Here is a 21,770-nt window from a genome sequence, read left to right on the forward strand (position 1 = left end):
TGTAAAGTGTTGGACTCCTAACATCTTCCATACAGGAATCTTCACAGGATCACAGAACTGTCTAGGTTGGAAGAGACCTCAAGATCATCGAGTCCAGCCTCTGACCTAACACTAACAAGTCCTCCACTAAACCATATCGCTAAGTTCAACATCTAAACGTCTTTTAAAGACCTCCAGGGATGGTGACTCCACCACTTCCCTGGGCGGCCCATTCAGTAAAGAAGTTCTTCCTAATATCTTGCTGCACTTCAGAAATGTTAGAGAGAAGAAATCTGCTCCTGCTTCTCTGATTTAGGTAGTTGTCATCTGGCCCAGGTCACAGGAGACAAGGCGCAGACCCAGAGGGGTTAACTGGCCCTTTTCCAAGTCATGGTGTAATCTCAGCCTGTTGCTGTGAGCAGAATGGGTTTGTGTTTTCTAAACTTCTGCCATCAGGTCCTCAGCCTGGAGCTCCTCGGTGCCCTCCCACAGCTCTGCATGAGCATCTCTCCCTGGTGGTGCTGAGCAGATGATTTAAAGTATGTGTAATCTGCATTGTCTACACTTTATCCAACAATAAGAACAGTAACTAGATGTTCTTAACTAGTCCAATATTTATTAGGCTTCATGTTCCTGGTACAGTTTAATTTCTGTTCTGTGCACAGAGCAGGGAGCATTGGGGAGGTGCAGCTTTCTCCTGGGGAGGTAAATGTGAAATAAAGTTAGCCAGTCAGATCGACTCTGGGAGAAAGAAGACATATTGTCGGCTTGGCTAAGATGTAGTTTCATGTCTTGAGGCTATGTAAGTATGTACTCGTGGTGACATTTTGATAGAGTGACGTGAAGAACATTTTGTACACTGCAGAAGATACAGAAGTCTAAATAAGTTAATGCAAGTGATGTGCCTTTTAGCCGCCTCCTCTGCTATCCATAAGATGTATTTGAAGACAATCTTGAAATTTGTTAGTACAGGTGCTTTTTGAAAAATGCAGCAAGTTCCAGCTTGATTACTGGCTGAACAACTCTTCATTAATTCGGGTTTATACGTATCACATACTTCCCCTCTTGAGGAATAAATTATAACGCGTTTCAGTTGGATCAGATCTTGAAAAAGACTTGTCTTGCATTTTGGCTATACGAGGATTTATTGATATGGCTTTTCAAACAATTATCATCCGCTAAGTCAGCAGCCGTTCATTAGCTCTGCAATGCTTTGTTTCTCTTTACAGGTCAGCATAAAATCAAGTTCATCCCGGAAATGGTGGGACCCATCTTAGAAATGACGCTTATCCCTGAAACAGAGCTTCGAAAAGCCACGATCCCCATCTTCTTTGATATGATGCAGTGTGAATTCCATTTTACCAGGAGCTTCCAGATGGTAAGCAGTAAGCAACAAATATTTGAAGTTTGTAGGAAAGATTTAACTGTTCTTTGACAGAAACATAAGGATATTTGTTACTTCCTTTTTTTTCAAAAGAATAATATAATTATGGATTGCTTGTTTTCTATAACTCTGAGTGGCTATAGAATTTTCATCTGAAGGTTTTAAATTCTTACTGAAGGAAAAATTTGCATGAAGTAAATGAAACCTTTCTTTATGATACATCAGGAGAGCAAAGACAGATGTCTTAAATTTTCACTGTGACTCAGGAAAGGAGCCTGCTTCGGAGTTGAATTGGGCATAAACGAAAGCCTGATAATGTGGCAAAAGAAACTATAACCTGTACAAATTTATCATCTGTACTATCTTACAATTTGGATACTCTATATCATTTTGGGGATTTTTAAGAGGGAAAAAGGCTATCCAATCAGTGGCAGTCTATCTTCATGCTATATCGGCACTGCAAAATCAAAAGTACTATTGGAGCATTTTTATTTCTATTTTATTTCAACATGCTGAAGGAAGTCCTTGAATAAGCACATACAACCTTACCCTGATAGCATCTGCTTTTGAGAGACAAGGAGAGTGGAGGAGAGTTTCTTGACATCATCCATTTTATGTTCTTTCCCTTGAAACTTTACCTTATGGATTGAGTATAAGACTAGCTAGGCCAGGTAGTTTCATCATATAAACCAGAGTAGCTCCTTTACACAGTGAAATGTCTGTCAGTTCACGATATGACTTAGTGAAATTTGCAGTAAAGTTTGACACGTGTTGTTTATTTTTTTCTTCATGTTCGCCTTTGCTTTCTTGGAAGATATATGTTTTTAGTGAATTGTTATCCATAACGAACCCTTAATAAATCTGTAGCCAGAATAAAGGAATATCTGCATGGAGAGACTTAAACATGGGGAAATGACATCAGCTATATTACTTTGATTTGTTTTGTGCTGGATGCTGTATGGAAAGGTGGTGAACTGTATTTTGGATCTATCCAATTACTGCGTAATCATCCTTTCTTATGTTTGACTCTGATGATACTGTAAAGATTGAAATGCTCACTGGGATGCCATTTAAACAGTTTCATGTCAGATGCTCTCTCTGTTACTTGTCATTTTTTATTTGTACAATTATATGGATCATCAAAAATCCGAGGGTAACTTTATAGCTAAATTTATGGCCCTGTATTTTCTTGACAGAAGAAAACCAGCTTTGTGTGGAATAGTTGGCTGATTTTAATAAATGAACATCTTAAATATTTCACACAATTCTTTGTGCCTTTTGAGAAGAAAAATGCTTCATGCTGAAGTCAGAGATGTCTTGGATTGTAGATACTTGGCATATATTTCTCGTGTCAGTATAGCTTCTTTCTTTATGGGCATAACATTGAGATGACAGGTACAGAGGTAATAAACCTTATTTCAGTGTGTTTGGAGTGAACAGTTATGTCTAATGGAATAATCAATCTATCCATTTATAATTTTGCAGATAATGTAGTTGTGTGCATGCTGGGGCTCTCAGATTGGTGTTCTGGGAACGAAGATCACAGCCAATTTCCTTGGCCGTCTTTCAACTCTCACAGCCTTGTATACATCCAATTTCTGCAGTCAACCCTGGTGCGCTCTTGTTGGTTCCCCTTTCGCTTCTTCGCACCAGGATGCGGGGGCTGACCTTATCTGTGAGGCAGAGGAGGCGTTTGGCACCTCAGTCTTCCTGGTGCCAGGTGTAACTTGTCAGCCCCATTCAGCAGCAGCCCCGCATCTTCTGACGTGCATGAGACGTCTGCATGCCAGCAGCAGAGGTGTGTGGGACACCTCGTGCAGACCCCATATGAGCTGTCCCACTTCTACAGAGCCCCTGTAGCATCCAGTTGGCGATACAGAGCCTGTGAAAGTTTGCAGCCAAGCAGAAGAGCTAAAGGTTTGGTGCCATGAGCATCACAGCCTGGTGTAAATCAAAGCTGTCTGGTGCCATATGGAGGCTGAGGTAGAACTGGAACCGGTCCGAAGAACCAAACAAATGCAATTCCCAGGCGCTTCCCAAACTTTGACTGTATCATCTGTCTTGCAAACCAGAACTTGTTTATTAACTGCAGTGGTTTGTCTTCTAAATGATAGAAATAGATAAAAAATAGTTTATTTAAATAGTACCGATACCTGGGTATGTGTTCATACTTAATCTGTCAACGTAACGCACTGCGTTATGTTGTATGTATGCAACTATGCAGCTACTAATTATTATTGTCCAGCCTTGCTTTCAAAGAGAAGTTCAGAATTGAATGGTTGGCTGCTGTTAAACTAATCTGCCAGAAATCCAATTATCTAACCTTATTAGTCACATCAATAAGGGTTTAAATTGGCTCCACTTCTCCAGCAGATGTGCAAACCTCATCGTGTGTGGGGGAGGAAATGAAATTTTTTTGCAGAACTTCTATGCTGTGATGCCTTGTGTTATAAACAGACAGCTTTCCCCGTGGCTGGTTTTATTTCAGTGTGAGTTGGTTTGCCTGGTAAAACCAGTAACAGAATGGGGATTTTGTTCTTCCAGTATATATATAGCCCTAGGAAGAAGCAGAAGATGAATTCCCCTAAATTAAAGGCCGGTTGAATTAAAAGCTGGAGTTGCCCATTTTTGTCCTCTTCCTTTTAATGTGCTTTGAAGCCTTATATGGGCTTCAAAGTAGCCCGTACCTCAAAGCAGGAATCTGATGCTAAAGTCTGTGTGGGACTGAAGCTTCCCTATAGAAGAAAATGCCTTCTTCTCCGCTCGCTTTTTCCCCTTTGCCTGTTTTACTGGCAAGCCCTCCAGATCAAAGGGAATATGTCCGAGCCACAGAAGCGATGAAAGAGAATTGGTTTGATTGTTCAAGGCCTGGTCAGGTGAAAGTGATGGATCCCATGGTGGCAGCAGGAGAGAAAGTTCATTATGAAACAGTCATTCAGCTGAAATGTGGAATTTGGAGCACTAAAAGCCCCGACCTCCTGCTTTTGTGCCCTGTTCCTTCCATCTCTCACCTCCTCTAGCTCCCTTTCAGAGGAACGTGCCTGTTTGCCTACCCAAAACTTTAACTTACCTTTTCTGGCCCTGTCATTGCTGATTTAACTGTTTTCTGCTTGTTCTGAGTTGAACCAGTTCATAGGGAGGTGCGAGTGCAGGAACTGGTACCAAATAGACCATGGAGAACATGGGAGGAGGCAGAGGGAGACACCTGTCTTTGGCAGCAGGGAGATGTGCAATGGCTTTTCCCTGTCTCGTAGCACTGCATCGTAATGCAATTTCATTTAATTGTTCTGGTACAAATTAATAGTATAAGTAGCTTATTTTAAGAACCCAAAATAACTATTAATGAATTAAGGTAAGGGGTTAAGCAAGAAGCATTACCCTACTATTTCTTCCCCAATGTTATGACATCTCATCAAATAATAAGGAAGCAGCCTTATTACTTCAACAGCCCTTATCCTTCAAAGTAAAATGAGCTGTACCTCCCGCTCCGCAGTAGTGAGCATGCAGGAATTAGAAGTCCCATATGTCTAGTTTTCAGGCTAAACAGCATTATTAAGGGGGATTGTCAAAGTTGTCCAGTGGTGTTAGCATCAGTGGCAGAAGCATGCAAGCTCCAGCATGTGTTCTTACACTGTAAGAGTAAGGAGCTGTGCAAAAGTAATGGTCTGAGGAAAGAGCCCCAAAACAACGCATCTGTCCCATTTTGTACACATTGCAACAACACTTAGCATAATGGAGCCATAGCCAAAAAGATAGAAAAATGATAGGGAACTGCATAATGAATGCATGTGTAGTGCAAAGTCGTATAGAAATGCATAATCAATGAATGGATAATGCATGTGATTGCGAAAATAAAACTATGGGTGCGGCTAAAGTACCTCTAGCTAATGTTCTGTTGTGAAGAGAATTAAACGAGGAGAGATGGGAAGGGGTAAAACCCTTTTAATTCACTTCCAGCATTTACCAGTAAATCCTAGTATCATTGAGGCAGCCATACCAGCATTTTTATTTGCTCTGTAATTTCTTGTTGTTTATCAATGAATTTCAAATTGGTATAATTCTCCTTAATTACAAATAGCTACTTTACCTGGGTATCTATCAACTTTTACAACCTGTAATTTCCTGGTAGGTCTTTTTACCAATTCTAAGCCCTGTGTTAGCCTCCCTCTTTCCACACTATGGATTTGAGGACAGAACGCAGATTAGTGACTTGCGTTAGGTTCTGTGATGCTGCACATTGTCCTTTGTAATCCCACCGAGCATGCAAATTCAAATAAATCATCACCCCAAAGGATTAATTTCAATGGGTAATATTTTTAGCTATCTGAGTTTAATTTTATTATTTTTTTTTAATTTCCTTTCTGGTCTTTTAAAGAACACTGGTATTCTTTCCTCACATAAGAGCAAGGAAAAAAGCTAATGTTACAACATGTCCAGAAACATCTGAAATGGCTTAATATTAAAAGGCCATTGGACCTGCTTGCCAAACAGAGTGCTGTGGAAAAATAGGAGACAGAACAGCCAAAACTGTTGGGAATTACCAAAGACTTCTGTAGTGGCCTTTGAACAAAGTTTTACAGTATCTGTGTGCTATTTCTGCTTTAGAGCTAATTTCTAGTGGTGTTTTTCTATCACTTGAATCTTATATGGTAAATTCATTATTATCCTGTAACTAAACAAATTTGTAGCAGCTTGGAGGATTGAAAGCCCTCCTCATCTACAGCTTGATTAAATTGTCACTCAGTGCTACAAATGTAGCCCAACAACGCTTTAGGTAAACCTAAAACCAAAAGTGATTAGTTGAACTGACACTTGAGGACTCTAGATAGCTCACATTGATTTGTAACCACCGTTTTCTCCAGATGAGAGATTGTAGCAGACAGATGAAGCAGTGGATATACTCCATGCTAAAGTTCAAGCACACATCCTGAAGAGAAGCTGAGATCTTGATCAGCTGCAAGCAAAAGTTGATGATAATTTCCTATTATCTTCATAACATCACCCCTTGAGCTTTCACTGTCAACAGAAAGATATGAACCTAGCTCATCGTGTTAGTGCCAGATATATCCCCGAAGCCTCCAGAAAGAACCTCAGCAAGTGTAACTGGCTGTAATATGAACACAGAAAATTTGGTGCTTCTTCGCTTGAGGGTAAATTCTATTATTATAACTGCAAGCATGCTTGGTGTTAATTTATATGTTAAAAAAAAAAAAGAGAAGGAAAGTTGGAGAATTTTTCAGCAGATGCTAGCTGCAGTGTCCCAGAGCCATTAGTTTGGGCAACTCCATGACCCTTTTCTTCCCCTTTCCTGGAAGACCACACCCCATGTCAACAAACGTTCTTCAGAAGAGAGAAGAAGGAATTTTAACTGTATTAAATAATGTTTAGTTGTCAGGGCTGTGTGATATCACCTCCTTGATACATATGAAGAGTAATCGCAGAGCAAACAGTCCTTTCCCTTAAAACCCCAGAAATGTCACAGCTCTAGCTCTGTTCAACCCAAGAGAGCCGTTACGGAAATAGCCCAACAAAGTCTAGATTTACAGAAATTTAAGTAAAATTGTTATCGGAAAATACTCGTGGTCCTGTATGGCAAATGTAATTGCTCTTCTTCATATGAGTAATTTCTTACTAAAAAATACATCACCTACTGGCTTCTTGCTGGCAGCAAGTGTCATTTTTCACATTGGTATAGAAAGTCAATTTCTTTCTGGTCTCATTAGAGAACATGAATTCGGTGACTTCTCTGTTTCATCGTCGTATTGCCTCAGCATTTTACTTGACACGTCCTTTTACTATGGGAAAGTGTTTCAGCTTGGGTTTGCCTCTTAGAGGGGGTGGATTGCATTATTCTTCCTTTTCTCATTTTCCTGTCATTTTTTGAATAATGGATTCGTGGTGTTAAAAACCTTATTTCACTTCACTTTTCATTCATTTTTTTTCACAAAGAAATTAGTGCAGCACTGGAAGAAGTTACCCAGAGAGGCTGTGTAGCCATCCATCTGGGGAGATTTTCGGTACTTGGCTAAGAAGGTCACAGTTGGCCTGATCTAGTGTTGGCAATACTCTTGCATCACCTGGAAGTTTGGACTGAATGACCTTCAAGGTCTCTTTCCAGACAGCGTTTCTGTGATTTTTTGGATCATTTGGAGTACAGAAAAGCATCTTTGAAATGGTTCAATCTGATGTTTTGGGTTTTCATCTTCAGAACAGTCAAACATCATAATACAAATTGTTTTAAGATGGAATATCTGTTGTTTGGGTACTTAGTTGGATTTATCACTATATGCACGATGCAGTCTCTGGTTGGGGTTCCCTGACGGCTTGCAGTTGTGTTGTGCATGTTGTTAGACCGAATGCTGAACCCGCACAGAGCTGTAGGTGAGCAGGACTTTTCTGCACTTACTCATCGTGATAGCTCATCGACACAACTCAGAACAGAGAGGTGTTTTCTTTTTTTTTTCTCTGTTCTTAAGACAATTTTGGCAGGCTGCCATATGGTATGTAAAAATAAATTTCCCAACTCAGATGCAGAGGACAAAAAAATCTGGGGTGGCCAGTGAAGGTAGGAGGAGATGTGAACATTACTGCAGTGAATGCTGAGAGGATTGTGGAGTCTTGGAATGGGGGATAAAAAGTGTCCTGGATCTGACTGTGGGTTTTTACGTTATAGTAACAGCAGCTGAGCTACTGCAGAGCCACTTAAGATATTCAGAGATTGAGTTGGCCTAATAAAGAGTCATGGTTTGGAGTTCTTTGCCACAATTTAAACAAACAAATCCTTTATACCAGTGTATATAGTTCTGCCTAAAAATGATTTCTCTTAGCAAAGCAGGAACATCTCCACAGCTCGTGGCCACGTTTTGTATGCGGGTTGACCTTGGCTGGGAGCATGTATATTCCCAGCTGCTGCAGGCTTCAGCAGGACAGGAGCAGCCAGGAGAGCAGGCAGACACGTCCAGCTGGGGGGGTAGCTGCGATGCTTCTCATCACACCTATTGCCAGAGGCTTTTTCTTGTTCTGCTCACGTTTACCTTGCCACGTGCACGAAGCAGCGGCTTCGGACAAAGAGACTGTGGCAGAACTAAGGGCAAATGTCTGTTTGATATTTGATAGAGACGTTGTGATAACCTCTGCTGGCAGAGGGAGGACTGCGTGGGCAGAGCTCAAAATGCAGCATGTCTTGGCAGCAAGACCAGTGGTGGACGTAGCTACGCCTCCTCAAAGTGATATAAATTAAGGTGGTAAAAAATACTCCCTTATCGTCAGAGTTTCATCATGACACAAGTCTGTTGGCAGGGGATATGTGATCTCACACTCCTTGCTGAAATAAATATGCCAGCAGAACTTTACAGCATGGACTAAAAAAAAAAAAAATTAAAAAAAAAAATGCTGCTTCTCTTTATAGCTAAACCAGTCTGAGCTGCATTGCTGGATGGAGATAACAGCTCGTCTTCCCCAGCTGACCCCATGGAAGATCCCTGTCCCCTGTTGTCCCCAGATGCCCCTGGGGCGGTGCTGTGGCCCTGGCACTTGGCACCCTGCTTGGTATGTCATGGGTGAGGCCAGGGCTCCCTCTGCACTGGAATCTGGGTTGTTTTGGGGCGCTGCTCCATTTGCCCAGGTGCCTGGTGCGAGGCCTTTGCAGAGGCTGGATCTTCTTGATTTTATCTTTCAGCACAGATTTGAGCTAAATCCCTAGCATGTGGCCTCTGTTGTACAAGTCCTTGAAGCTGGGCTTCTTGCCTCCTTGCTGTGTCCCTGGTAAAAGAAAAGAAGAAAAGTCCAAGTTTGCCTACAGACTTCCACCAAAAAAACACATCCTCCAGTCACAGAGAGCCCCGGTGTGAGGTGGCTCTAACAGATGAGCTGTTGTCACTGGAAAGTAGAAACTCCAGGCTGTGGAAATATTTTATAAAGAATAAGAAGTGCTGTTATGTTATGGGTACAACTTAGAGGTGGGGAGATGTGACATGGAGAAGTGGCTTGGGTGGAGATGCAGGAGCAGGCCCTGGGCTTTGCTGCTGGGCCTGAGTGGTGGAAACGCGCCCTGGGGCTGAAGGCATGTCATGCTGGCAGGCCGTTCTTCTTCCATTTATACATTATATGCTGTTAATATTAACTGTGGATGCAAAGAACATCTCCTGACATTTACAAAATGTTAGCACGCTTTGTTCTTGTGCGGGTGGCCCTTCGCTTCTCCTCTGAGCTGTTCGGTGCTGTTGTGACACTGACAGGGAGAAAACTCAGAGCCAGCGGTTCTGTCAGCAGTGGGATCCCGTTCCCCTGCAGCAGGACCTCCCTAATCACCCTGGTTCTTGTGCTGGGGTCTCTTGACAATGAGTGAATCACTGTGTGGATGCCTGTGCTTATTTAATGCGGATTTAGGAGTTAGATGACTAGATCAACTCCTTACCTAGCAGTGGACACAAAATGGCTCTTCCTCTGCTGATCAGGTTCATTCATAGCCAGGCCTTAGTCAAAGCAGAAGCAGTAAAAGCCTCTGTAGCCATTAAAAATACAATGAGCTACCCAGGTTGCATTTAAAACGTGTTCTAATGCCCACTTAAGTTCGCATTACTTCCCAAATAAAAACGTTTACTCTTAAGCTGCTTGAAACAACTCCCTCCTGCTCTGCCCTATTAGCAGGTTGACTGGGTTGTGCCACAAAGTGAGTGATACCTACACTGAGCAGGGATGGCAGCGATGCCAGGGAGCTCGTTTGGCTGAGGGATCCAGCTGGCTGAGCAGCCGTAGGTGTTACCTCGCGTCTCCAGCAGAGCATTCAACATGCTTGCATTTTGCTTCCGTCGCTGTTGTCGCCGTTGTCATTATTGCAGGGGACATTCTGTGTCTGTCTTTTTATTTCCCTTGCCCTAGTTCTCGTCATTAATCTCCTTATTTAGTTTGCCTAACGCAAATATTTAAGCTTCATTTAACAACATGACCAATGATTTCTTCAACAAAAAACCCTTGTAGGGCAGCAGATCAGAGTGGATAGTCTAATACCAGAGATTGCAAACTCTTAAAAGTCAATCAAGCTTTAAAACAGTAGCTAAACATCTCACCAAGATACCCAACCAATCTGTGAACCATTGAGACTACAGTAATAAAGTGAAATATTTGCCATCTGATTATTTACGCTTGCTTTGTTTAATTGTAGTTTGAAAATGAGATCATCACGAAACTGGATCATGAAGTGGAAGGAGGCAGAGGAGATGAACAGTACAAAGTGTTATTTGACAAAATGTAAGTGTTGATCAGTGGTGAGATTTATGTCACGGGGAAGTCAGGAGAGAGGGCAATTAGACTACAATGAACTTTGTAGCCCAGAAATAATTAAAATCTGTTAATGATGCACGATATTTAAAATTGCACCTGAGTCAAGGTTTTTTGTGTGTGTGATTAACAAGGCATATGTAATTGGCTTTTCAGCCTCTTAGAGCACTGCAGAAAACACAAATACCTTGCTAAGAGTGGAGAAACTTTTGTGAAACTTGTTGTCCGCTTAATGGAGAGGCTGTTGGACTACAGGACCATCATGCACGACGAGAACAAAGAGAACCGCATGAGCTGTACTGTCAATGTGCTGGTAAGCAAGGAGTCACCCACCTGAACTGATCACTGCATTTCTAATTTTACACCTTTAACGAAATATTTCATTTAAACCAGAATATGTGTTAAGATTTTCATTCCATCTTAAAATATTTTTTTCTCTTAATGAAAGTGAATTTATGGAAACATGGGTTATTATTTCCTTAATTGATTTTAAGAAAGAATTTAAGAAGGAATGTTTCAGGACCTGACCTTTGGGGGTATTGGTTGACATTTACAATTTACATATGAACAAAATTATACAGAAAAACACTTTACACACAGTATTGGAGTAATATGCAGTTTGCAAACCCATTTGTATTCTACTTCTGAATTCAGAAGTTTTCAACAAAGTTGTGAGTTATTGTTTCATTGAAAGCAGAATAAACTTTTTTTTCCCTCAATGATAGGAAATTTCCTTCTCTTTGGTCCAGAATATACAAATAATTTGAGAATATACAAACCTTTGTCCATTTAGTTAGAGTTGAAGGCAGCAGACACATCATGCTTTTTGCTGGAAGCATTAGAGTATGAGATTTTATTAGCACAAAATCAGTGCATATGGAAAAATGGTCTTAAAATAAAGTTTAGAGACCTCTGACATAGTCCTAGTTAGATTTGTTGCTTTGCATTAAACTCTTAGCAGTTAAGCATTCATAGCTTTCATCCCCATAACATTATCAAAAATTACTTCATTTCAGTGTGTGGGGTACAGACTGTGCTTATCGCCTGACGTGATATGGCTGATAGATTTCATTCAGGCTGGTTTGGAAAGATCTGAGTAAATAGTTTGTAGCTTTTAACACTTGCGAGCACCGCAAATGTCCTCAGCTTGCTCACTGCAGCCTTTATGCCTCGCTATCATGTAAGCTATAAATGAAATGATGCCCGTCAAAATGGGAGAGAATATAGAGACATCAAATCAGAAATTGGGTTTTTATTTTTAGTTTGTTTTTCCTCTCTGTGCACATCAAAAAGCATCAGAACGTTTAGCAAATGGGAAAAGAGGAGGGACGCGGAGAGTTGTCACCGGCTGTTGATCTAGCAGGTGCCCTTGGTTGCCTGCAGAAAAGTCACGGTGTCCTCCTGAGCAGAGCTGGAGTTAGAAAAACCTGCCAGTTCGCACCAGGCAAGATAGGAAATAAAAAAAATCACACGCACCACACGCTGCAAAACATGACAACAATATATATAAAAGTAGGCAAATTTCCGAAGGATGGTGAAGTTATTTCTCTTTCCCTTCATTATAAAACTCCTGAGACCCTTCCTGGTAACTCTTGCCATGCCAGCCCCAGGGGAACTGGTAGCCCCTTTGGGGGGTTGTTTTCCCTAAGTGTCTCTGACAGCGTCTCCTGATGGTGATTCTGTCACCTGAATTTTTCAGGTATTTGTAGGTGATAAATTTTGTGGGTGATGTACTGTCGTCAAGTTAAATCACTGTGAGTTATCCACACACCACCCTGCCACTGAAGTCTAGGGGAAATGTATGAAAGCATCAAAGGGCAGAACTTTGCTCACTTTCAGTAGCCGTGATTTAAAACCTCAGGTTGATTTTAAAGTCCCATTTGCCCTCCAGGGCCAATACAGTCTTTTCATCATTCTCCGTGCACCTGAAGTGAAATTTATGCCTTTACAGGAGTCTGACCCAGAGCCAATACTCAGCATAATTCCCACTTGAGGGCTCAAAGAGTTCTTAATTGGGCCTTTAACAATGTACAGGCTTTCACAGGATTAAGTTTGCCTGTGTTGAATATAGTTTAAGTCAGAGGTTTTGATATACATTTAAGCCAGTGCTGATGATTAAAAAAATATTTAAAAAAAAAAAAAAAAGCCCTATCTGCTCCCTCAGCTGCTTGTTCCTGCCTCTGACAATCCTGGCAAAACACGAGTGCAGACAAGATAGCAGAGGAGATCAGAGGAGGGATCCTGCCGAAAGCTCCCCACCTTTCCCGCACAGGGGTGGGCCAGCATGGGGAGCATGGGAAGAGCACACAAAGGTGGGGCATGAGCAGGGAGCCCTCTCTGGGGAGAGGAAGCCTTGGGAAACATAGTGGGGTCAGTGCCAGCCTCCTGGCCGAGCCCCCTCTGCTTTCTGTGGATTTCTTGCCCCTTCTCAGGCTGCTCTGGAAGGGCAGAGCAGGTGGCAGCAGTGTCAGGACGATGGGACAAAATGGCTTTACAATATTGATCGCCCAACTCAGAAGTCTATTCTACGTAAAAAAACAAACAAGCAAACAAACAAAAAGTAAACACATAAAGAAAGTAGACTAGAAATTTCTGGGGAATGTAGTTTCACCTGGTTCATTTTGTCTTGTGGGTTAAATTCAGAACTAGTGAGCAGCTATGTCTATGATACATCCCCTAAATAACTAGTCTTTTGCAGCTCAGCGATGCATATTCTATCACAGATGTGTATTCTATCACATATTTTAGGTTCTCTTTGAAGGGGAATGTTTTGTATTGGCCTTATGCATCTGTTGGTGTTGGGCTTATGCATTTTTTCCTGGCTACTCAGGTTTAATTCAGCCCTGAAATACATTGTAGTTCAGTGAAGGATAAATTTCCTTGTATTTTGTTTCCTTATTTTTTTAACTTTTGAAGGCAAACTTTAAATAAGATTCAGGAAAGCCTTTAATATCTTGCCCAATTTATCATAACCTGTATTTACAATATTTGCAGTGTTAACTAGTTTATCTCAAGACCAGAGGCATTCAGACATTTCTGAAGGGAGCGATGAGAATGCGTGGCATATGAAACCAGATAAATAACACTAATCTGCCTTTTTATTTCCAAGGAAACTATTAGAATTCAAGGGCAGGTGATGTATTGCTCAGCTAAGGTTTGGAATTTTAAATCCATAGAACAACTGTTTCTTAAAAATTAGGTTTTTGTATATTACGAAATTTCAGCTGCAAATGGTTAATGATGTGTGACGTGCAAATGCCAGAAGCCAGTTTCTACCGGTACTGCTCTCGCAAATTCTTAACCTTTCCAATAAGACATAAGTCCTAATATGCTACATCATGAAACATCGCAGCATTAGATTTTGTAAGTTAAATAACTTGTGTGCTATCACTAGAGGCAAATTTAATTTTGCGGTTTTGAGGTTGATTCTACCCGATTATGAATTTTTAATTCCTAGCATGTTCCGTATGTGTTTCTGGCTGTGAAATCAAAGACTTTGTAAGGAAATTATTTTGTTTTTCAGAATTTCTACAAGGAGATCGAGAGAGAAGAAATGTACATAAGGTTTGTAAACACGACCACTGACAAATTCTGCTTGATTGACTGTAGCGTAATTGGAGAAAATTAAGCTCTTATTTAGCAGTCAGCTGGGGGCTGAAAGGGAAGAAGTAATGAAAAAGCACACCTCTACTGAACTTCAAGCTCAAAAGCTCATCATCACTAAGAACAGTGAGCATTAGAAATTGGCCTTCTGAGATCCTGAGAGGTTTTTTTTGTACCCCTCCTCCAACCCCTTAAGTTTTATAACAGTGAACAGGGAAATGCAAATGCGTGTTGTCACACGAGGAAAGTAAGTCAAAAGAAAACTGGCCAAAGAAATAATTTTACTTCCTGGTGAGGTAGGAAATACATGACTTGGGGTAAAATGGGCTATTAAATAATCTGATGACTAACACTTATTTTAAATTTGAAGCTTTTGGGAACCCTTCAAAATCTGTTTTCACACAAAGTGAAAATGGTAATATGTTGTTGTGGTTTTTGTAAACCTCAGGGTTCCTAGACCTCTATTTCTACTTTGGCTTAAAATTGGCTAGACTGTTGTGCTAAAATGATGAAGTTTCTCTTTCACTGCTATTTTAGCTATCTAAATGTTATTTGTGAATTTGTTCTCAGATGTTATCTTTTTGGAAAAATTTTCTCTAGTAAACTCACTTCCTGTTGTTTTAAATGGTTTTAATTATCGCTTTAATGATTTGAAAAATAGATAAAATCTAGCAAAAAGGCAGGATTAGTAACCGTGGACGTGCACATGAAGTTGTGGGTTGTGGGTTGTGGGTCTGCCCTGTTCAGTGTCTGTACAAAGACAAGCTGTCTCTCATTGCCTATCTCCCACTGAAGTTCTCTCCTATTTCTGTTACTAAACTCTTGTAAGAGATTTATTTAATTATTTTTAAATCGCCGTGAAAAGCAAGCCAACAAACAAACGAAGATAATCCCCTTTCAGAGATGTTCTGATATTTAAGTCAAGGAAGAAGACCTGTCTCTGTAGCTGAACACTTAGAGCAAGATCTCATGCACAAAATCTGTACTGGATTCATCACTCTTCTCAAGTCATTGGGATAAAAACATGGTGTAAATGCAAGTGGTCATGAAAGTTTCCTGACCACAGACATATGAACTTTAAGAAGTAACCCTAGATATATTTAACTGTTTGAAGATAGAGTTGAACTGTCGTAGTCTCCACAGCCAACTATTTTTCATTATATGGTGACATTTAATAACCAGCCTGTTTTAAGAACCCGATGCTTTTCTTCCTTGCAGGTATCTGTACAAGCTGTGTGACCTGCACAAAGAATGTGATAACTACACAGAAGCTGCCTACACGTTGCTTCTTCATGCAAAGCTTCTTAAGGTAAACACTGAAATACTTTGCAAGTTTTGAAGATGATGTTAGCAGTACCAGTAGTAGTCTTGTTTTCACCAGTCTTGGAACTTGTACTTTAAACTGATGAACATCTGTGCACTGCTTCTTATTTCAGTTTCATCTTTTGCACGTGTAATTAATTCATTGCTATGCAGGAAACCAACCCTCTGCCATTGGTGCATGTTGGAGCGTGGTTTACTGACCTTGATCTGAAATGTACGGAAGTACAGTCAAGTACAGACCACAAGTCATAAACTGCAAAGCTGCAGTATAAATATATTTTAAATATCCAAATTATGTAGCGTATGGAGGCATCTATTTCATATGCCAGTGGTGAGTGTTTTGTAAGCCTGAGGTATTATTGCTGAAGCCATGCTAATGGGAACCCTTTTGTAAAGGAAATGTATCTCATTTGATGCAGTGAGTTGCTCTTAGCAATCTATGATTTAATCTGAGCAATCCTAAGAGAATCTATAGTATAAAATGTATATTTTGAAAACTTGAAAAGTGGAGGGTGTTAAGTGAAGTACTTCTAAATGATGTGCAGATGATTATTTGTACATCAAAACGAAGAAAACTGCATCCAAACTATATTAAGACTAAGTATGGTGCAGAGCGTACTTTTACAAGTTAGATGAAGACACTGAAATATATTTGCTGCATTTTAAAATAAATATAGGGTTATTGCTCAAAGAAAACAACAGTAAAATTCATCTGGAGTGTAAAACCACTGTAGCAATAGCTTTATGCATTATTCAAAGCGAGGGCAATTGTTGGACACGGCCTGCTGGATGCAGTTACTTCTCTGGTAATGAAATTTTCTGTTCTGAGACACGTCTCAGAGAGCTAAAGATTTGAGGAGAAGGCTTTGACACCTTCAGTCACGCAGACTGGTGCAGTCGCTTGCCTGTGGGTAGAAGTTGGAGCGAGTAACTGGCTGAGTCTGTGGCTATAAAGATCCCTCTTGTTCCTGCTAGGGACGTAAAACATGACTGCCAAATTGTGTAATACTTGCTTATCAGGCATTACATGAATGAGCCTTTTAGACAAGATAAAGCATTGCCTTCCCCAGGTGCTGCACTTTCCACAAAAATGATGGAATGAACAATGCCATAAAATGTCGTTCTAACTTCTACCCTTTATGTCTTGAAATCGTTAGTCAATATGCTTCGTATGACTTTAAATTAGAGATTAGCCAATTTCATTTTTTTCTTACAGAGTATCTTGAGAGACTGGATGAGTATCTTAATATACTCCTTTAATTTACTGGAAATAAATATCCAGTTTTCTTTTATTATACTACAAATCAATAGGAGATGGCAAATGTAAGGGTAATATTTATTGTGGGTTTTTATCACGAAGCCGATGTTTGTTTATAAATAGACTTACATTATGGTTTGGAAATTCTTTATTGTAGAAGTGTATTGATATATCTAATGTAATATCCTGTTCCTTCCAGGAGTTAGCAGTGGATGAAGGAGTTCAGTGTCGCTTAAAAAGCAGCAGTATTGTGGTGTGTGTAATTCTAAGCAATTGAGCTTTTATTTCAAGCCTTGAGGACAGGATTTTCAATGACACTCATCATTGGCATATGTTGCATCACGTTGGTTTTAATGGGATCACATTTAGGTCAAGACTGAGAGCTTTCTAGAACTTCACCTTTAAACTTGCAAGAAGGATGTCTCTGGAGAGAGAGCCACCATAATTTTCTCCATATTACTGCGAGCTGGTGAAAAAAAAAAAACTTTGGAAAAGAGAGATTTTATGAAATAAAATAAAATATTTGCATTTTTTAGTCAAAATTAAGATACTCAAAACTAATAGAAGCATACTGACAAAAGTACCATTGCATTGGAGACTCCATGAAATTTGTCTCCTTCATTGACATGGCTTTGCAGTACAAAGCTGTACTGTCAATGCAGTGAAGAGTTGCATGGTTTTAGGAAGGATTAAATAAAAGGAAAGGTTTTAAGAGAGCCATAATAAGAGAAATGAAGAAAGGTTCTGTCAGTGAGAAATGTGAAGTGCTCTCTGGCTGGCCTGTCAAAAAGAGCTCAGCTTGATTTGCATCAAATGACTGTCTTAAGGGGAAGAAAATGATATTAAAGAGCCTCCTGTGGCCGTTTAAGGAAAAGATTATAGGAACTAAGAGTTCAAAGCTGCAGTCAGACGTATCTACATCAGGTAGTCTGTACCCACTGAAACACATTACCAGGGATTGGGGTGTAATCCTCAGGCCCTCTCATCTCCAGACAATGTCATTATGTGCTTTTGTAAGATATCCTGTAACAAAACATGAGCTGTGCTTAAGTTAAACACAAACATTTTGGCCAAATCTGAAATAACTGGATGAAATTTAATAATATAGAGGAGGTAAAACTAGATGATATAACAACGATTCTGTGAATAAATCTGTGAGTTGATGATCTTTGTACGGATCTCTTCTTTTCTGAAAGTTATACCATTTTATTTTTGTAGGCAGTCTTCTTTCTATAGCAACTTTGATTTTCAGAGATGAAAGCGAACAGTTCTGTATTTATTTTAAACTTGGTTTCTTAAGGCAAAAGCTATATTGAAGCACCTGTCCCTGTCTCTTTTTCAATCTATGAGACATTTTATTTGATTTAATGGAGGTTTTTGATTTGGTTTGATAGAGTTTTGTGAGTCTCTAAGGCATTAATTTCCTGCTAGCCTCATGAAAATAGATAGCTGTGGAAAGGTAGGATATAGTATTAGTTTCCTGTCAAGGGAAAAGGCTCCAGTATTGTCTCATCTGCAGATAGGTCCTAGGGAATATTAGTGGGAGGAGGGAAGGGAGAGGAAGAAGATATGGTATAAATAGTGGAGTCCAGAGGTTTTAGTTGCATCTGCCCCTTACGCAGATGTAAGATATGCAGGTGTAAAAGCCGTAGGGAATTATGTGGTCCTCTCAAATCTAGGGAGAAATCCGTGTAATGTCTTTGCCTTGCTCCTCGTCTGTTGGGCAGTTGCTGGAAGAGCAGGAGCAACTGTTTGCAAACAGGCTGTATGAAGTTAGTTGTACTTTTGCATGCCTCTAAACGTTCTCAGTGAATTTTAGTTCATTAATATCTGTCTATGCCTCCAGTCCCTTCCATTTGTGCTGATGTGTCTTGGCTTCAGGGCTTCTCTCAACATAAACCTGCCAGTGTTCGTCATGCAGCCAGCAGGTTGTACCCATCAACAAGGCAAAGGCAGCCTCATCAAACTCACTGAGGAGAGGAAGCCACCTCAAGAAGCTTCCTTCCATCTGATATCTGTAATTAGCTTCCCATTACGGCATTCTAATAAATGGTCCTTGTGCCGGAGGAATCGTTACACAGCTGCAATGAAATCTTTGTTAGTGCCTTAGTTGTGAATCGTTTCTTTAAATCAAAAGTTTCTATTTTATACAGCCTAATTTTACTGACACAGTCCGTAACTTTTGACTTGTTTTCACTTGTTCCATCTGTCTTTCTCTATGATGTAGTGGTCAGAAGAAGCATGTGCAGCACATCTTACCCAGCGGGATGGATACCAGGCTGCTACTCAAGGACAGCTGAAAGAGCAGCTCTATCAAGAAATTATCCATTACTTTGACAAGGGCAAGGTAAAAAGGGAAGAAAAAAAGTCCTCCAAATATGTTTCATTGCTTTTCTGTCTAACTTATAAGTTGACTAATAAACATTGTTTGCATCAAGTGACCTTCAGGGAGCTTTAAACTTGTTGTAAGTTATTATTTGGAGTGTTTTATTTAAACACTCTGCCAGTATTTGAAGATAATAATACTAAAAAAAAAATGTAGTAAAAAAAAATCAATGGTATATTTATATCTGCTGTGTTAAGGGTAAACGTATGCGTATATGGTGCCACAGAGAAGATAAAAAAAGAAGTGATGCATGGAATTTGCGGGACTTACTTTTTCTGGCAGTTGCAGTAGCTAACGCAGTCCTTCAGCTCCCCTTGGTTTTTCTTGTGTACACACAAAAAAAAATATCTGTCAGAGGACGGATGTTTGCGTGGTTCGTACCGTAGGAGGGTAGTGGAGAGAATGAGAACACTTCCCTGTCATTGCTCCTGGTTTTCTGAGATGGATTTGCATCTGAAGGGGTGGGTGCAGGTATCACCTGGACAGAGCTGGTGGTTTTCAGCTCAGGAGTCAGCAAAACGTAGGGACATAGCAGAGCTGGGAAAGTGCATGCCTACAATGCTTAAATACAGAGGTGAACATCTCTTCATCGGGATTTTTCGGATACACAATCTTGTTTTTTGGTAGTAGTTTAACACCAGTAGGGGGTCATTTATCTAAAAGCAATTTTTGTTGCATAAACGTAGTGCAGACAGAAATGTTATTGACAGGGAGAATTAGAGAATTATCCAACACGTTATGCAAGTAGGCTTTTAGCAGAGTCGGATCAGTGTTTTGATAGAAACTGCTTAAAAGGTCAAACCTTACACCTTATCTTAATGTAATAGTTAAAAGTTGTTAATAAGTGACGCTAAAAAATTGTAATTCTAGATTGTGATAGAGGCAGGCTCCGCGTGCGGCTGGGCCTGGTGAGCAGTTGTCCTTTGTGCTTAAGCAGTGAGTAGCATCCAGCCCTCAACATGCTTCCACTTCCCAGAAATTTCTACTGACCCTTCAGCGGCTGCTAAGGAGAACCTAGTTAGAATTAGGGTTGGATTTGATTTAAAACTCTATTTTCATACTACATTCCCCTCTGGAAAGGAAAAGGCAGAAGCCGCCTGTTTTTATTTGGTTATTTTACGTGTTTATGGGTTCGCAGTTACTTTTTTATGGTGCTAGTATACAGTCCGTGGGAATTGTTCTTCCCAACACCAGGCCAATGCATTTCGGCTGCAAATTAAAAGCTGCAGCGCCCTTTGCTGCGTTGCAAGCAGCCTGCCTTAAAGTTGTAGCCACCCAGTTCTGCCGACAGCTCTAATGAGCTGTTTATATAAACAGCAGGCAAAATACCTGCTGCTTGCTTTTCAGCCTGTTCCACACTACACAGCACGGCATCCACGCTTGAGAGACCTTTGTCAGACTGAATAACCATTCTTAATTTTTTTCAGGCTTCACAACCAGAAATGAAAGAAACAGCGGTGAAAATTCTGTGTCTACTCCTTTTCCTCACAGTTAAACAACTGAATCTTCATTATTTAAAGTTTATCGGTGGAGTGTGATACTGAGGGGACCACTGCGATCACTTATTTCTTTACCCAGCTCAGGCCATAGGATTCCTGCTTAATTTATTTTTGTGAGCAGAGGATTCATTTTCAAAGCACTCTTGCCATTTGCAGACATTTCCTATCTCGTTTTCTGGTCACCCAAGTTGGGATAAATTTTTGTATTAGTCAACAAAAAGGAAAAAAAAAATCAATATATGCTGAGAATATGAAAATCTAAAATAAATTTTCAAGTGGAAGGTTGCCATGGTAGAATTAAGGTAATCCTCTCACTTGGGATGTTACAACATCAGGGTAAACGAACCTCTTGCATTTACCTATGCAGCTTGCAAGTTTACTCGAGGCTACTTTAATGGCATCATGACTCCATGATCAGTAACACCTCTGAAACAGTATTTATGTAAACTAACCAATTTGTTTTTTCTTTTCTTTTTTTTTTTTCTTCTTTTTTTTTTAAACCATAATTGTAAGCTGCGCCTCTGCCTGGCAGTTTCTTCTGTTGATGCTACTGCTTTGCTTTCTCTTCCCATGAAGTTAAGAAGAGATGCCCACAGAAGGTCCTTTGACCCTGGACAGCTGTAGAACTACTTCCAGGCTTTTACAGAGCTTAATAGTTTGGTTTTAAAGTTGTGAGCACTCTTTCACTCCAGCCTGCCAGGCTGACTTGAGAAGTAACTTGTGGTTAGAAGCACATAGTCTAGAGGAGATGGGAGAAAGGGATTTCTCAAAAGGCAATGCTTGGTCTTAAAAATTCGGCAGTATTTTGGAAAGGCTGATGTGTAGTTCAGCCTCTCAACAATCAAGATCCCATTCTCTTGCGAGGGTAATTTCCCAAGAGGAAAGCTCAAGGCACTTCTGAAGTGCAGAACACCCATGAAACTTGCTCCTTAAGTATTAGCATGCAGGGTGAGGTGAATTCAGAGGAAGGCGTAATCTTCTGTATTCACCAGACACAGAAACATACCACTTCTAGACCAGAAGTGCCTGAGAAATTTGCAATTTAATAGGGCTGAATTG

General features: G+C 40.3%; 1 protein-coding gene across 3 annotated transcripts in view; it reads left to right on the forward strand.

The window, feature by feature from the left end:
- Positions 1-21,770, forward strand: part of DOCK1 (dedicator of cytokinesis 1) — a 258,548-nt gene that overhangs the window by 185,762 nt on the left and 51,016 nt on the right. For 2 of the 3 annotated variants that reach the window (XM_068689180.1, XM_068689181.1), the window contains exons 33-38: positions 1,209-1,357; positions 10,527-10,612; positions 10,799-10,955; positions 14,166-14,206; positions 15,464-15,554; positions 19,054-19,173. In XM_068689180.1, the coding sequence (XP_068545281.1) occupies positions 1,209-1,357; positions 10,527-10,612; positions 10,799-10,955; positions 14,166-14,206; positions 15,464-15,554; positions 19,054-19,173 (644 nt within the window). Of the gene's footprint in view, positions 1-1,208; positions 1,358-1,588; positions 2,593-10,526; positions 10,613-10,798; positions 10,956-14,165; positions 14,207-15,463; positions 15,555-19,053; positions 19,174-21,770 lie in introns of those variants that run through there. The other variant, XM_068689182.1, reaches the window with a different exon arrangement.

The sequence above is a fragment of the Anas acuta genome, chromosome 7 (genome assembly GCF_963932015.1).
Source record: "Anas acuta chromosome 7, bAnaAcu1.1, whole genome shotgun sequence".
Classification (NCBI taxonomy): domain Eukaryota; kingdom Metazoa; phylum Chordata; class Aves; order Anseriformes; family Anatidae; genus Anas; species Anas acuta.